The sequence below is a fragment of the Vanellus vanellus genome (genome assembly GCF_965231255.1).
Source record: "Vanellus vanellus genome assembly, chromosome: 1".
In the NCBI taxonomy this organism is placed as follows: Eukaryota; Metazoa; Chordata; class Aves; order Charadriiformes; family Charadriidae; genus Vanellus; species Vanellus vanellus.
Window position 1 is genome coordinate 2,645,843 of NC_138905.1, and position 18,403 is coordinate 2,664,245.

At 44.3% G+C, this 18,403-nt stretch overlaps 1 protein-coding gene across 1 annotated transcript in view; it reads right to left on the minus strand.

Annotated features, from left to right (window-relative positions):
* The window catches only part of EXOC4 (exocyst complex component 4), a gene marked incomplete at its 5' end in the record, with an annotated part of 449,694 nt that overhangs the window by 363,172 nt on the left and 68,119 nt on the right, over positions 1-18,403 (minus strand). The window contains one exon of the mRNA XM_082492311.1: positions 11,844-12,021. Within this exon, the coding sequence (XP_082348437.1) occupies positions 11,844-12,021 (178 nt within the window). The remainder of the gene's footprint in view (positions 1-11,843; positions 12,022-18,403) is intronic.

Below are 18,403 nucleotides of genomic sequence, written 5' to 3' on the forward strand. Positions count from 1 at the left end.
CATACATCAAGACAAGGAACACCGAGGAAGGAGGGAAGGGACAGACTACAAGTGAGAAATGCAGACCTAGTAAAATCAAAATGTTTTCAAGTTGCTCCTCCTTAAAAACACAAGGTGTTTATTACGGGCAGAAGACAGAACAGACGCAAAAATAAAGTTCGATCAACATTATTTTTATCATTTTTTCAGGTTACAGAAGATTCTCAGCTTTCTTTTTACTGGTTCCTAGTCGTCAGCTTTTGGAGAAAATCTCAAAATTAAATCTTTAAATGGAGGGAATGCATATGTCAATATCAAAATTTTATTTTCTTAAACTGGAAAAGCCACTGGCGTCCTCGGTCCAACAAACCTGTAGGGCTGCTGACATCAGGAAATCATCAGGCTTACTTCTCCCATCCCACATTTGTTCCGGTGTACTGAAGTGGCCAACACGGGGCAAACTGAGAGTTACAAAGATCACGTATCTTGAAACGAAGCAGTACTGACTAAATCAATTCTCTTTTCCTGCTTCCACAAGGTCAGGATTTGGGCTCTTCTGTTCTCACCATGCTCATTTTCTCTTGATCTCTCTAAATCCTATTTTGGTGGCTGTGTTTGGTGAAGGCATATGGGTTGGGAGTTCCACAGAGTGCAGCCTGCCAGGGAAACGGGGTTTGCAGAAACACTGTACAATTATTTAGAATTTATGTAAATCCCAACATGAAGTTCCATTACCTACTGCTGGCTCTTGGCCATTCAGAAGACGTCGATGTACGTGCTAAGCGGTTAGAGAAATACTCATTAAATGATCATGCAAATCATTATCCCACTTGATAAGGCAGAGGAGAGCATACTTCACATTTAAAACTCGATTTTTGGTGTTGCAAATGACAAAAAAGGTCCAATCAGCAGGCCCGTCATACCTTTACGTATCGACAGCTAAAACCAGTGACTGGCAGGGGGGTTGGACTAGATGATCTCCAGAGGTCCCTTCCAACCCTCACCAGTCACAGCATCCCAGACCAGTCAGGGTTGGAAGGGCCCTCTGGAGCTCCCCCACTCCCACCCCCCGCCAGAGCAGGGGCACCTCCAGCAGTGGCACAGGACAAGTCCAGGCGGGTTTGGAATGGCTCCAGAGGGGGAGACTCCCCCCCTCTCTGGGCAGCTGTGCCAGTGCTCTGCCGCCCCCACAGGAGAGAAGTCCCTCCTCATGTTAAGATGGAACTTCCTACATTCAAGTTTGTGCCCATTACCTCTTGTCCTGTCACTGGGCACCACTGAAAAAAGCCTGTTCCCATCCCCCCGGCACCCTCCCTTGAAGGATTGATAAGAATTGATAAGATCCCACCTCAGTCTTCTCTTCTCCAGACTAAAAAGCCCCAAGTCCCTCAGCCTGTCCTCATAAGAAAGATGATTGGGAAACCTTCTCCAAAGAGTCTAAAAACATGTAAAACCAACAAAAAAAACCCCAAAACTAGATTGTTAACTACACCAAAAAAAAAAATGTTGATTTTAGTTCAGATTTTTTAAATAGTCTTTTTTGTTCTTTAAAAAAAAATTAAATCAGAATATTTATAATAGAGAAATAAAAATCAGCCCATTCAAAGTCTGTCTATGTCATATTGGCACTTCCTATAAAGAAACAAGACAGAAGAGAGGTATGAAGTGCAACTCAGATTTTCCATTTCAGCCACCAGAAGAGAGAGAAAGCGGCTTCTCCCAAGTTTATTTCTGACAAGTCAATTGGGATATTTTTATTTTTTTAAATTCATGTTTAGATGACAAAAACCGCTGACTTACAACGCCATTACCAGAACACGGCGGAGCATAACAGAAGGATTTGGGGGCGGAGGGAGGTTGGTGGTTCTCAAACAAAGTTGGGAGTTTGTCATTTCCTGCAAAGCACACAGGCTCCCAGCTCTTCAGCCTCTCTCAGCCCAGAGATCACCGGTGAATCATCAGCCGCTTGCTGGTGGGCTGTACATACGCGTTTGCACAATATATATAGAAGCAGAGCCTGTGTCCTCTCGCAGCTGAGCACTTTGGCTAAAACTTGGTGAAAGCCTTGTCCAGCAGAAATCGCTTCGGCCAAAGAATAAACACAAACTAAGTTAATTAAGAAAAAGATATTAAGGCTGATTCTACACTTAAATGCTTTCTCACCACGTCCTGCCAGTCACGCACATACCCTCAAGCATCACAGTCCAACCACTTCAGACTCAGGTCTTCATTATCTACAACCAGAGTTCGCACTGCCCATTGAAAGGCTTATACACGTATAAACCTGATGACATATTACTCAAACCACTTCAAAAGGCAGCTGGTCAGCACAACCATAAAAAAAGTAAAAAAACAAAAAAATAAACAAAACATAGAAGCCTGCAAATCATCAGCAAGACCAGCAAGACGGTCCTCTCCAATTTTTGTCGGGTTCTTTGCATATTCATGTCCTCATTCTCAGTGGCGCAGAACATCCACGTCAAGAGAAACAAACAAACAAACAAAATCCAAGAAACTCTCACTAAAAAGAATCAAAACCTCACACAATATACAACCTCCTGTCTACAGCATCAAACCAGGCACACTAGAAATAATAGAAATACTTCCCAACCTTTCAGTTTGTTTCACTCATTCAAGCATCAGCTCCCCCATGTGTAAAACGCGGAATGGCATCACCCCGGTGAGATCAGATGACTAAGTCACTTTGATGATGAGAAGCATGCTGTGAAGTAGATGTTCCTAAAATGTTTTATGTATACTACTAGCGATACACAACCCATTTCAAAGCGGTGCCTGTGTGTCCAGAGCTGCAGCAGCAACAGCTTCCAAGCGTATGTGCGCAGAATCGCAGTTGCCTTCACAAGTGACAAGGAGCTGCTCTTGTCCCACCTGCAGTGTCAGGTCCTCCCATACGCATCTCCATAAACCTTCTCTTCTGGCTCCAGCCCTGGAGCAAAGCTGAGTGTGGGGGTGGTGAAGAAAGGGAACGAGGGAACAAAGATGGGGGAGAGCGTGTGTATGAACGGAGGGCAACGAGAGGCTAGTAGCACGGCTGGCAGAATAAAGGAGAAAGAAAAGAAGAAATTAATACAATGCAATGTGCCCTTGTCGCCAAAAAGGCCAATGGAATCCTGGGCTGCATAGGGAAGAGTGTGGCCAGTAGGTCAAGGGAGGTCATTCTCCCCCTCTACTCTGCACTGGTGAGGCCACAACTGGAATACTGTGTCCAGCTTTGGGCTCCCCAGTTCAAGAGGGACAGGGAACTGCTGGAGCGAGTCCAGCGAAGAGCAACTAAGATGATGAAGGGCTTGGAGCACCTCCCTTATGAGGAAAGGCTGAGAGAGCTGGGACTCTTTAGCCTGGGGAAGAGAAGGCTGAGGGGAGACCTTATTATGGCGTACAAGTATCTAAAGGGTGGGTTGAAGGAGGATGGAGCCAGCCTCTTTTCAATGGTTCCAAGTAACAGGACGAGGGGCAATGGGCACAAGTTGGAACACAGGAAGTTCCGTTCAAATACACGGAAACACTTCTTTATGGTTCGGGTGCCAGAGCAGTGGCACAGGCTGCCCAGGGAGGTGGGGGAGTCCCCTTCCCTGGAGATTTTCAAGACCCGCCTGGATGTAGTCCTGAGTAATGTGCTCCAGGCAATCCTGCTTTAGCAGGGGAGTTGGACTAGATGATCTCTAGAGGTCCCTTCCAACTCTGATGATTCTGTGATTCTGTGAATACCCTCGCAGCCCCTTCCGAGTAAAATGGATACAGCCTTGATGGTTTCTATCTGAGCAGGGTTGAGCTTCTTGACACACGTGGCCTCAGTCCTCGGAGTTCATTGCTAGGGGCTCACCTGCAAACACGCCTGGCCACGAGCAAAAATACCACGGAAAATAAGATAAGAAAAGAGAAATTTTAAAAAAGGATTTTTGCTAATGCAATTCTGCAGTTTCCCTACGTCACAATTACTGAAAAAAAAAAAAGCACCCCAAAACAAAGTTGAGAGTTCGCATCAGGAAATAAAGAGCAAGAAGTGGTAAACTTCAGGAAAAAGAAAGATTTTACTTTACGGTTTTGTAAATGTCACACATGGTAAACACAAGCACGCAGCACGGGAGCCAAAAGGCTTTTAGGCAAAACAGTTTCCAAACATTTCCCTGGGATATCAGCTACTCTGTAACATTAGCAGGAATTTGCCTGCGTGAATCCCTCATGCGCTGCTGTCAGATGAGACGTCTCGCAGTGAGGACATGACGAGCGTTTGGCCTTTTCCCGTTCACAGCGTTTTTACGATGCTCGTAAGAGTACGACTCGCTGCCTTTAAAGCCATTCACACGGGGACCAAGTGTGAATAAGCTCAGCACATCAAAAGAGACGGAGTTTTATAGTCCCACAAAACATGTCTGCAAATGCTGATGAACTACTTGTAGTCTCTCCTAATTCTAGCTGACAGCAGGAACAAAGAGCGGTGGACATTGATAGCAACCAAAAAAAAGCACATCAGACCTAAGAAAACTGTCCAAGAATCCAGGGAAATGGTTAAAATGAAAGCTATTGCATGTATCCGCAGCCAACTTTCCATTGCTTCTGCATCATCCCATTAATTAACAGTTCCAAGAAGATGAAGGCTAACAAGCAATTTACAGGCTGGAAATTTTGCACGCCTTATTTAGAATTCCCCGTATTCCTGTTCACAATTTTAAACAGAGCCTTCACATCAGGTGTGACGGCCACCTCACAACCTTCTTAGCCCCTCTCAGCAAATTTTATTGTATAAATTCGAAAGCATTTGAGCATTTGACAGTGGCCCAGGACTCAAAATGCAAAGGTTTCATTCCAACCGCCAAATATCAAAGTAGGGAAGATGGCATTGCCCCATTCGCTCTTCCCAACCTCTTCCCCAGCGCAGACTTTCTCTCAGCCTAACACCTACCAGAGCTTCCACTTTCACAACTACACTAAACACCTTTATGAAATTATTTACCACTGGGGCTCTTTGCAAGAATTTGTACGCCTTCTTCCTCCTTCAGAAGAGAGTCTTTAAGCATATGCTTTGAATGCACGTGAATTCAGCTACTTAAATATTTAGGTATACACTCCAAAACCCCTTTAATACTATAACTTCGTAGCTCTGCTCGATTATTAAAAGGAAAATCCACCTGAAATGAAGAGCCCTTCAAGTATGGAGCAACTTGATGCTCTACAGCACGGAGAGAAGAGGATGAGTTTTTTCCTTGCTCACATACCTGCAAACATTTCATCAAATGAGTTAATTTTTTAAAAATTTGCCAAACCATAAGCTCGGTGACCTCTTCTGCAATAAACCGCACCAGTACACTGTTCAAACAATTCATTTTTCATGCAGGGCTTTATCTCTTTGAACTTCACAGTAAACATTAGTGTTTATGAACTACATTGGATCAACAGCTCCGGGATAAAAATGTCTCTCGAAAGCAAAGCTGTTAAGGCAGTTGTATTCCCACAAAGTTCTGCTGTGTCACCACGCGAATGTAGCACAGCTCAGTTAACACGGACCGTTCCTGGGGAAGACGACAATCCAGCGTTGATGGACAGCACACCTCTGCGCCTCTTCCAGGTTCCTCTCCCCAAAGCAATTCAGTTGGTTTTAAACACACTTCATTTCAGCCAGAACCATCCCATTAAAAAGAAAAGAAGATCAATTTTGTGCGTTTCTACTTCATCTTCTTTGTTTTTAAAAGGACAGTGTGCCGTTCTTTGCCCTTCTAGCTGCGAAATACATGAAATCTCTGCACTTTTTCACCTTTATCAAGGTGATTTCAACCATCCCAAATTCCAAGAGCATCTTCTTAAGAGCTTAAGAGAGGTACCAGATAACTTTCTGTTTCAAAATGTAAGGAGAAGGCTTGAATCATTAGGTAAATTAGAGCAAATCTATAAAACATTTTAACAGAGAGAGGAGGCGGGACAGTACATACCTTCGTGGCAAGACCGAAATGTAAAGAAATGCCTTCCCGCAAAATAATCTCATCCCTTCCTAGATTCAGAAAGAAGACACTCGTCCCGGACCACAAACTTGCATGGAAATTTTCGTGCTCTTAGTGGCACGTATTTGCAGAAAAAAAGGTTGTGCAACACTCCCGGTGCTGGATTTCTTCGTGCTTGCTGTGAGTTTACTTCAAATAGGAAACAGGGGAAAAAAAGTGCCAAGTGACCTACTCTAATTACCTAAATTCCATTTTTAAATATCAGCATCCTGGAGAGTAGAACGCTCTCTCTCCCTCCTCCATACACCCAAGATGGACTGAAATTGTATTTTTCAAAAGCTGCAGACAAATCGCTTCTATGGCCATCATCCTCTCGGCTAAATGAGATGTGAGCATTAATGAGACAAACCAGTCAGGAGTCCAGGAGCATCAGTTCCACACATTTAAGTCCATTTTAAAGGAACCAGAAAGACTGTCAGGCACATCATTTTCAGGACAACCACGAAACCATTAAATTTCTGTAAGGAGACTTTCTGAAAAATAATGCTACTTTAGGTTCGAAATATTACCTGGTGAACTTCACAGAATCACAGCATGGTCAGGGTTGGAAGGGCCCTCTGGAGCTCCCCCAGTCCCACCCCCGGCCAGAGCAGGGGCACCTCCAGCAGTGGCACAGGAACGCATCCAGGAGGGTTTTGGATACCTCCAGAGAAGGAGACTCCACAGCCTCTCTGGGCAGCCTGTGCCAGTGCTCTGCCACCCTCACAGGAAAGAAGTTTTTCCTCACGTTCAGACGGAATTTCCCACGTTCCCATTTGTAACCGTCACCCCTTGTCCTGTCTCTGGGCACCGCTGAAAAGAGTCTGGCCCCATCCTCTTGACAACCTCCCCTTAAGGATAAGATCCCGCCCTTTAGATATCAATAAGCATCAATGAGATCCTCTCAGTCGTCTCTTCTCCAGGCTGAACAGCCCCAGGGCGCTGAGAGACGCTCCAGTCCCCTGAGCATCTTTGTAGCCCTCCGCTGGACTCTCTCCAGCAGTTCCCTGTCCTTCTTGAACTGGGGAGCCCAGAACTGGACACAGTACTCACCAGGCCTCACCTTCCCAAACCCAACAGCAGTTTCACATATTGCTCTGACATTTCAACCAGCATTTATGGCATATTAACACCAATACCTCTCATCCAAGAATCTTATTTTACTTTACAATTATTAACTGTGTCGCAAATAGTTCATTCATCCTGTAAATGCAAAGGTTCAGCAAAAAGAGATTTAGTTACCTATTCCAGGACACACTTATTTAAATGAAGAGTCAGACAGTATCCCGACCGCGGAGAGGTTCGGAGCTCACGAGGACATCGCTCCTAAGCTCCTGCTCTTAACACCACAAGCGCTTTTCGTAAGTATTTTGCACGGCTGTCGGACCTGTGCTGAGCCACCCAGGGCAAGAGCAAAACCCACCTTATTTTTGCACGCGCGGGTACCCCGAGGTGCCGCTCTGCACAGCGGCTTAGGCTGATGAACGCGGCAGCTGCCAGGATAAACCCTTCGCTTTCCTTCTTCGCGGTGCGTTCCCTCTCGCTCGCTCCTGTGCCAACACTGACACAGTTCAAGGACCTGAGCAAGCAGAAACCACAGCCAGCAGAAACTACTTGGCCAAATCAACTCTTTCAAATTAGATTACTGTCGGGAAAATGAGCAACGCTGCCAGAGCGAGGAAAGCATCCTGGGCTGCGGAGGAGGAAGAAATGGGATCCCAGCACAGCTGGCTTAGATCCGCACAGACTGGCATGGAGTTGAACCCTCTACACCTTTTCCATGAGGATGTGGTGGGGTAAATTGAGCACTAAGACTGCTGAACTCCACTGTCTTTCCCCTGCTCACCTGTATGCCTAAGAGGACCGATAATTTTTGCCATTAATTCGCTTACAAAAGCTCAGAGTGGTGCAGCTCACAGCAGCACAGCCGTGAAATACATCTCCGAGTGCTCCAGCAGCACTCCCGGAGAAGTACGGCATAGCAAATACAATTTAAGTGCAGCTTTTCAGCGCGATCGCTCACGTTGCCGGTCACCAGACCTCGCCGGGTACCGCAGAACCGCTCCACCTCTCTGCTCAAACCCCGCAGCCCTGTGGCATTCCTCTTTGTAAGGAAGGATATGTCACAGCCTCTGGATGGAGGAGCATCACACGCAAAGAGCATTCTCAATCAACAGCTTCTGATAACGCCAGCTCTGCAGTAGCCGAACAGTAGCGTGTGGGCAGAGAGTAGGCTTCAATTTCTCTCGCCCCAGTTTCCTTACGGTGTTTCAGCAGTTTAGGCTGCTAAATCACACCATTTTTGGAAAACACCCGAAAGCATTAGACAGAAGACCTCAAAAAAAAGGAAAGTAGTAATTGTCAGTGTCTTCTCAGTAGATAGAGCACCAGACACCCTGCTAAAGATACATGTCCCAGAGCATACACATGATTTTCCCTCTCTTCCATAGAAGCAAGAAAATAGATATACACCACTCAAAAAAAAAAAAAAAATAATCAAGATCCAACCACAAATACTAGCGCTACAAAAGGAGTGAAGATCCCTTCCTGGGGGGCAAACAGCACCAGCCGAAGCTGATAACAGGATACTGAGCACACGTGGAGATGTCATTGGTATTTTCTCCAGCAGTGGGGTACTGCACTGAGACAGAACAGCTGACAACGCAATCATCCTGTCACTGGGAAGGTGACATTTCTGAAGGAGCTGAATGAACACTGGTATTATTCAGCAGGGACAGATGCCTCTCTCATCGTAGTATCAAAAGACAGCGTGGAAAAAAAAGTGAATGAACTGTTCAAAGTTCTGCGCTGTAGATAACAGTGAGGAAGAACCATCAAACGGAGTGTGAGTGACTGCTGTAGCACATCCGCCCGCTGTCGGTCCCTGACACTAACACAACAGGACGGAAAAGCCCTTATCTGGGCTAAGGAGATTTGGCTGAGACTGAAAAACCAAAACGACGCAGAAAGACTACGCTGCACCCAAAACCTTCTGCCTTTTACCCGAGTATGTACACCACCGTGCCTTTCACGCAGCACAGCCTTCATCGTTTGGGATGGGATGATGCGGCAGATACACTGCATTGTGCCAGAAAAACGCAGAATCCCTTCAGTGCGTTGTCCTGAAGCAGCGATGGTACCGATGCGAACAGTTAACTGCCGTTATAACACAGCTCACAGTTCTCTCCAGCCGAGTACTTGGTCCTACAGTAATTACGCTCTTCAGAAGGATATTCCACCCACTCCTACACTGAAGAGCTAAATTAGCTCCATGCACAAAATGCCAAGTTAAAATTTAAACAAGTTTCAAATCTCTCCTGTTGGTACAGCAATAGGACTACAGGCTAAGCTGGCTCCGGTACAAGTAAATAACTGCAAACTGTGTTTCCCTGAACAAGGCTGCTCTAATATTTTGACAAACTGATTTGTTTGTGTGTTTGCTTTCTAGCACTCTAGTACCCACCTCTAAAAGGTCACTCTGTCTTCCTCCTGACAAGTTCAGTATTATTCCTCCGTTCTCAGAGAAGGTCAAAAATACACAATATCTGCATGTTCAGTATCGAAACATTGCACAACACTGTGCCACCTACCCAACACTACATCGCTGCTCGGCGCAGTTATTAGGAAGCATTCAGAAATCCAGCTACAAAAACAAGCTGCTGAAAACAACTCTCTCGTTTCCCACAAAGGACAATTTCCAGCCCACCGTGAGCACACATTATTACTTTTGTACAAAACTATAAAGAGATAACCTCGCCGTAATGTATTTCACATGCAGAGATGCACAATGTACACGTGCAAAAGATTGTCCACGTGAATTGCAGAGTCGTGTGATATTGTTCTAGCACGGTGAATAAACTTCATTCATTAGGATCTGCAGGAATTGCATCGTTTCCCCGATGCACCCCGCCGCGAACCCACTTCCTCCAAGTTTTCATCCTCCCCCCACAGCAGGCACTTTTAAATAAACACTTTTAAAACTGAGTTTTCTGCTCCCCCTGCCGCAAACGTAAGATCTCCTCTCAAAAAGTTATCCATATTTGGAAAAACGGGATAAAAATAATTTAGTCTTGGGCTCAAAGTTTTTATTATACTGTAAGGTAAAAAAAAAATAAAAAATCCACTCCTATGAGACTAAAGTACCAAAAAAGCCACAAGATTTTGGGCAAAGAATAGGAAGATTTCCTCCTTTCCATGTCAGTCAATGCTCATCTCTTACCCTAAACCAGCAAGAGATTGCGGATCTTAAAAGTGCTGCTTTTACGCATCAAAAAAGCTCTTTTGGAAGCTTTTCCGACTCCCTCCGCCACCCATGCTGTCGGGCTAATAGCAGCCAACCTTTGCTAGTGGGTTATATTTTTCTTGGCACGCATTTTATAGAAAGCCTGATCAAATATTCTCTCCCCACCAGGGAAAGCACATTCACTCTCCACTTCCCTACAGAAGTTTTCTCAATGTATGGGAATAGCCAGTACAACTCATTCCCTATTTCACCATTCCCGAGGAATGAAACCGTCACAAACTCTCAAGGATAGGGGGAATTACCTGCCTTGTTATTCTGCTTCACTGACGGTAAAATCTTGGGAGGATTCTTACTCCCAAGGCTTTGTCGTCCTGGAGCAATGTCTGCAGAACTCAAAGCTCTTAGAGTTTGGATGACAGGAAGATGGCTGGAGGTATCCCATGCCAAGCCCATTCTTCATGTCCTTAACTTTAACTCTTCCCTTTAAACGAGACCAGACAGCTTCAGCCCTATGACATTCTTTAGTTTAGAAAACCCACCATTAACCTCTGGCTGGACATTCCCAATCAAATTTTTGCAAGAACAATACTGAAGGAAGGTGAAAATTTGTATCATGGAGAAAACTGACCAAGATCTCTTTAATAAAAATACTAACTCCACTATAAAGACAAATAAACGGGCAAGGAGACAGTGGACATGATCAAAGGCCCATACCTTATATTTACCGTGTCTAAGAAGTATCTAAATACACACCATGCACACAGTTGTCCGTATTTGCGTGAGCAAAGAAACCTGTGTGCATCACTGCACAGTCAAACAAGCCTTTAGAGCAACAGCTAAATAGACCTGTGCCCTACAATGAAAAAGCGTGTTAGCGTAAGAGGCAGAGAGCATTTTTCAAGAACTGGCCAGAGGCAGAATGACCATCATAAATTTTACCACCTCTTGTAAATAATGCGGGGCTCATTTCTTTCGCCTCCTCTATCAAATACTGGGTGAGGTGTACATCTGTGTACTATATATAAAGGCAATTCCAAAACAAATAAATAAATAAAACCCTCTAATGTGCACGCGTTAGCCTCACAGCAAGAACGAGAGAGCGGACACGTGGCAGATGATAGGTCTGCTGCCTGCGAGTCTCAGATGCTAAGGTGACAGGCGTGGTACCAGAATAAAACTTAAGCAAGGTACAGCTTTAGAACACTACAGTCAAGAAAAAGAATCAAATCAGAATTCCCTGAAAACATGCTGGCAGCAAGTGTCTCAGCTGACTATAACCAAGCCATAATGACAAGAGAAGACAAGCGATTAGGGCTGTGACACTTTATGAGACAGGCATGACATGGTAACACAGAACAAAAATGTCACTGTTTGAAAGCTTCCGATAAATCACTTGGTAGGCGAAAGGAATCAACCTTTCCATACACCATAAGGACGACGCCACAGAATTTTTTTTGCTGATACTTAAGCTCTCTGGAGTTAAACAATCTGTTATAAATGTGGCCACTTACCAAAAATCAAGACAAATTCCAGCACAGCTGTCTCTTGAGTTTGACAGGTATTCTCTGGGATTCCGGCCATGAGCTGTTTCAAACTGAAAATGTGCCCACCCGAAGGATTCTTACCTGCAAGACATCTTGGATCTTCACCCACACATCAACCATGTCATAGAGCTTGATATCACCATCGTACTGGCTACAAGGAGAGGCCACTGTTTGCTGAAGGTGTCCAAGGACAACGGAGTGTGCAGCAGCCACAGCGTTGAACTTGTCAAAGAGAAGCTCTAGCAGTTCCAGCAGTAACCTGCAAACCATCAAGACAACCTCCAGTGAGTTTCCAGAAGACACCACAGGCACACTGTCATGCAGCACACAGCAGCGGGCAAGGAGTCAGAAGAGTGTGATTTCATATACCCTGTTCTGTGACAGATGCTGCGTGTAAGCAGAGAGGTCACCTAGCTTCAAACCCTCTCTCTGGGCTTCAGGTGACTAACGTCAGCTGTCAGCAGCTTAGGTTTGGTACCTAAATACTTCTGAGGATCTTCCTTCTCACTCCTTCCTCTCTATCAGAGTTGTTCAATTTTCATGTGTCCTACTTGGGGCTACAGGAAAGACAAATGCATTAGGACATGGAGCAGGTCCAGAGGAGGCCATGAAGACGATCAGAGGGCTGCAGCACCTCTCCTACGAGGACAGGCTGAGAGATTTGGGGGTGTTCAGCCTGGAGAAGACTCCTGGAGAGACCTTACAGCAGCTTTCCAGTATCCGAAGGGCACCTGCGAGAAAGCTGGAGAGGGACTTTTTACAAGGGTGTGCAGTGATAGGACGAGGGGGAATGACTTCAAACTGGAAGAGGGGAGATTTAAATTAGATATTAGGAAGAAATTTTTCACTCTGAGGCTGGTGAGCCCCTGGCGCAGGTTGCCCTGAGAAGCTGTGGCTGCCCCATCCCTGAAGGTGTTCAAGGCCAGGTTGGACGGGGCTGGGAGCAACCTGGGCTGGGGGGAGGTGTCCCTGCCCAGGGCAGGGGGGGGTGGAACGAGATGATCTTCAAGGTCCCTTCCAACCTAAACCATTCTATGATTCATGATTAGTAAGTACACTTCAGTACCATGGTATCAGAGACCATTTTAAGTTCCCAGCTAGAGCTGCAGACTGGGATGGAGACTACCTGCTTTTCCCCTGGAAGAAAGTAAGCATCTCAAGTCAATAAAAATTGACTTACCCGTACAAACAGAATACAAGATATTTCATAATTCAAAATGAGTGAGTAGTATGGCAGGTTTTAAACAACACAAAAGATCAGAAACCTAAAACATCAAGCCTTATCAACTGCATCGGTTATCAAGATTTTACTACTCTAAGGAAGGTGCTACAGCATAACCTCATTTAAATGTAGTACACTTTACCTGATCTTATGGATTCCTTATCGCCCAATCATTGTAATTAATGTACCTTTGCAAAGTCCTAAATATTTTGTGATGAGTCATTGCCTTATCACAATTTTTTATTATTTGAAAAGAAGAAAAATTCTGATCAAGTTCACTGCCGTTTAATGAGCAATTCAAGTACATGTGTAACCCCAACAAAATGTGAAGATAACACTTCCCAAATCCATATGTTAGGCACTTCTAGCTCTGACAGACAGGCTCCATCACATTTAACTGCAGCAGCTTAGGAGTTACCACATGCTTGCTGCGTCTTCCCATCAGAAGTTGTGATCCCCAGAGCGGGACAGAAGATCCGCGGCAGAATCGGAGCTGCACTCACTCCTTTACCGCCACACTTCAGTCTTCTGTGTCAGTTAACAATCGCTAACGAGGTGTGTGTTCATGCCGCGGCCACTTCATTTCAGAGTGCTGAGTATCTGCACACATCCACTTCCATCAGTTGTTTATGCCGGCAGCTGGAGAGTTCACTGGACAAATTAAGAAGCTGTTGCACATCTGCTGCTGTAACCACCAGACAGAGAAGTGACCTGGCATGATGTTGTGGCTAAAACCACCTGCCTTACCCTCCAGCGATCCTAGATTGAACTTCTAGCCTGCAAAGGACAGAACCTGGCTATTGTTTAAAAAACATCCTATCGGCTTACTGTGTCTCATTCACATACTACAGTTTTACATAGCTAGAGCCACACGCACAGCGTTACACAGCAGTCTCTTGGGGATCTCGCATGGGCCATCCACCTACCAGTGATGTCACCTACAGCGCTCAAATGGTGCGGCAGAAGAGCACCTTGATTTAACAGAACGAGCCATTGGATAAGTCTGGGAGGGTACAATGAGACAGAACAGAACAGGCCAAGTGGCCAGATGTATGTCTCATTAAAAATAAGGATGTGTTTAGGAGTCACGGTACTCATAAGAACCACGGAGACATTATTAGTTCTATATTCACTGAACAATGGCAATAAGACAGGTATTTAAGTAATCCCAAAGGAAGTGGTGTGTATATCAATTTTCTTCATACTTAATCCCAGCATCTCCTGGATTGGAAAAGACCTGTAAGATCATCTCATCCAATCATTACCCCAACACTGACCAGCCCACCACTAACCCATGTCCCTCAGCACTATATCTACACAACCCTTAAATACCTCCAGGGATGGGGACTCCACCACTGCCCTGGGTAACGCGTTCCAACGCCCGATGACCCTTCCAGTAAAGAAATTCTTCCGAATATCCGATCTAAACTTCCCTTGGCGCAACTGGAAGCCATTTCCTCTTGTTCTAAAGAATAGCAACCAGTGCCTAAAGAGGAGCGTTGCTGGTACACTGCTTTTTTATAGGTCTCTACAAATTTAGTTAAGGGGACAGACAGAAGTATGCAGGACGTGATGGTAAAGACAGCATCAGAAGAGACAGCTATTCTCAACAGTAACAGCATCACATTTTCAATATGGGAAAGTCCAGTGTGGAAGAAAAACCATTCTCCTCCTCCATTTAGACTTTGTACAAAGCTTAACAACTACCCTGTCCAAGCGAAACTGAGAAGGTGCTACGGTGGAAGGACCTATACATCTCCCTCCTTCCCTAACTGCTGTTAGCCCATCACCGACGTTAGTGAAGGGGACAGGGCAATACGCAGATGAGGCTGCCTGAAAAACTCCCTCCGTTGCTGTTAAGCAAGTGTCTTCTCCAACCCACTCTAAGACATGGGAGAGGCAACTATTACTTCGACAGTCCCCAAGAGGTATATAGAACTTCTCACAGCAAGTGACAGAGAGGCAGGTAGGGCAAGGGGCTCGTCAGCCAGAAGCCAGGCAAAAATAGGAGGGAAACCAGACGTAGAAGAAATTGGATACAGGAGGAACGTCATGTTGGAGGAACATACATACAGCCTTACTTGAAATCACAAAAAAGATAACTTTATGAGAGCAAATTAATTATGTGCCACTGAGAAAAATGTATCAGCGCAAGCCCAAATTCTGTTAAAACCCCATTACTATTGAAAATTTAGTTATCCATACACCTCCTTGTTGCCCCAGGAAAGTACAATTTTGCAGAACCAAACTAGCTGGATAGCTTGACAAATTCATTTTTATTGTCCCTAGATGAGCCTGACCTCACATTATCAACTTGTTTATGGAGCCATTACTAAAATAGTATTATACTGAACAGAATTATTTGGTTTTAAATTCCAACGTCTTCTTACTCTCACGTTACAGACTGAAATTTCTCCCATCCGCATTCTTCGGTGGTGCTAACTACCGTCTCATCACATTTTCCATTCTCAACCACATCATATTTCCACATCTCCCTGTTTTCAAATTAGTCAGCACCTCTTATCTTAATTTTTCTTTTCTCTAAAAGTCTTCTGTCAGGTCATTTTTGAAACAAGGTGACCCAAAAGAGACACAGACACAGTCTGTGTCAGACAGTCAACAAGACAAAACAGCATAAAATAATATGGCCTAGATTTTATGCATATGGGGTTGCAGCACCGAGTGACCTCAGCAGAACACAGAGAGAGAATGACAGGAGACGGGCTTAGGCAATTTCTCAAAGCAATCTCATAACCCCTTCACTGAGAAATATGATAAATACGTTGAGAGACAATGACACACACCCGGAAGCATCTCCTATTGTCCGGGCGATAACAGAGAATGAATTGATGCAGAGTGACACCTGAATGAGGTCGCTAATCACAATTCATGCATTTTAGCAGCAATAATGTCCTTTGCCTGGTCAGGGTGTTAGCGCGTATATAATTTCTGTATTTATTTTAAATCCTTGAGATGAGGTAAAAAGCCTCATATACTATGAACATGTAGGGGAAAGTGCATTGAATCCAATCGATAGGATTTAGTAGCAAAACTGTCAACACACCTCCTCTTCCTGAGCAGATTTTCAACTAAAAGTAAAGCTATGGCAATGTATCCCTACCAAAATCTTGTCCTATAAACCTGGTCCTCGAGTAGGCATATATCTAGACTATTATTCTTCTCAATTCAACAACCTTCCATAATTCAGAAGAGACCCACATGTTCATTAAAACATAGCAATACTCCAAGCTAACCCAACATGGCCTCTTCTACGACACCTTGTCCTCCACAACCCAAGATACGTATTTCTAACCACGCAGGAACTAAGCGTGCTCCAATGAGCCTCTCATAACAAGAAGTCAACACAATTTCTATGCTTAAAGCCTTTTTCACAGACTTGTTCCAAACAGACATCTAAAAATTTTAGAAAACGTACCTAGACTTTAAAAAGAGGCCACTTAAATTAAAGCCAAGGTCAGCTGCAAATAGGTGCATAGTTTTCAAAATTACGTTCCATCAGTGACAGGGAACTACTAGGAACCTGCTACTGCCCTTAAACAGGTTTTACTATCTTCATATCATTCCCTTTTTATGAGGGTAAAGCACACATTAGTGAAGAGGGTTTATATTCGTAGCAAAGTATCTGACAGCCAAAGATGTTCCGTCTAGTTAGGCCTATTCTAAGTCCATTATCCTACATGACTGCATCCATGTCGCACCTGAAAAATCAGTTGTATTACAGACCCATTCGAGTCTTTTCTTTGTGACCTCACCGGTGAAAAACATCCTTCTGCCACTACATGAAGGTCCTCAGCCAGGCTAGCATCACCTTCAGTGAACGAGCCCTTCTGATTTCACAGCAACTCTCTATTCAGGTAGACCGAGTGATCAAATCAAAGGACCGATGACCAAATGGACCACACGTTATCAACACTGTAATCACTGCTCACTCGTGTACGTGCTTGTTAACAAGCCCGGTGCGTAACACCTTGTATAACACAGACAAGACTTGCTCCTGGCAAGCTTAGAGGGGCTACAGGTCTTCCACATGAGAAAACAGACTTCATGAAGCTCTGAAGAGCTGATCCAAGAGCCCACTCCCACTGCTTGTTGGTTCAATGAGGAGAGCACCCAGAGGGGTATAAAAGACATCATTACTCTCTGGGAGCTAGTTACTTTAGAGTCATTACAAAAAAAGAATTCTTGATCTTAAAAATTTGCAGTCAACTCATAATGGTTTTGTGTACAAATGTAAAACGTGGCAGCACAAGTCAATATGGAAAAGCTTATAGAATCATGGAATCGTTTTGGTTGGAAGAGACCTTTGAGATCATCAAGTCCAACTGTCAACCTAACACTGCCAAGTTACCACTAAACCATGTCCCTCAGCACTACATCTACACGTCTTTTAAATACCTCCAGGGATGAATATTGGGCAAGGAGGCAAAAGGCAGTCAAATTTAAAAAAAAATAAGAAAAATGCAAGTGTCTGATCTCTTCAGACTCAGCAGCTGTTATGAGATGTATAACTCTTCTGGCCACGCTCAAGAAATTCTCTCTCTCTTGTACAATGAGAGGGCTCAATAGAATTTTTATATAGGGTCCCCAAAAGAATTACAATAGAACCTCCACAAGCAGATTATCAGCCTTATCCTCAAGTGGAGGGAAACGCCACCTGTTTCATATGGAAAGAATCAGAGTCAACCTTTGAGAGCCACCACACGGCGATCAAGAAATGCATATAACTTGTTCTGCGCGTACCGCACAAGCCGCAGGGAACCTGTCCAGCAGAAGGTTCAATCTACAGCCTCAGACCCTGCAGACCTCTCTGTCATCTTATTAGTCATTTTATTTGCCAGAAGTGAGAATTTTTACATATACCATTTAAAGTATAGTAGCCGAATACAGGCACTGAGCTCACCGATAGAGACTAAGAGGCATCCAAGTGTGACTAGTCTTAAGGTGAACTGAAAAACATTTTACTCGTTGAATCCTGAGGTCAAGTCAGCATTGTGGCTGACAGCCTAATGAATAGTTAAGCAGTTTCGGGCGCTGCATCATGCTCAATTTGGGGTCTTACAGAGCTCTCTTGAAATAGGAGGACCTTGTTGTTCAGATTTATTTTTTTCTTGACAGCAGGGAAGTCGCTTAGTTTTGATTTAAAACTGTAGCTAATTTAAGGGGCGGTATACCTTTCCATACTATAATTTATTCTTTTCTATATAAATGAATTCACCTGCTTGCTGTAAACTTCACATGCAATTTACGTTTAGAATGAGTTCTAATTATCTCCTTATTCAACAAGAATTTGAGACACTTTCCATAGTCCTAGAATATAAGCATCTTAGAGGCTCGCAAACTCCTATTAAACTCATGCCAACATCAATTAAACTTTTTTGCACCTCACCCAACCCTCTGG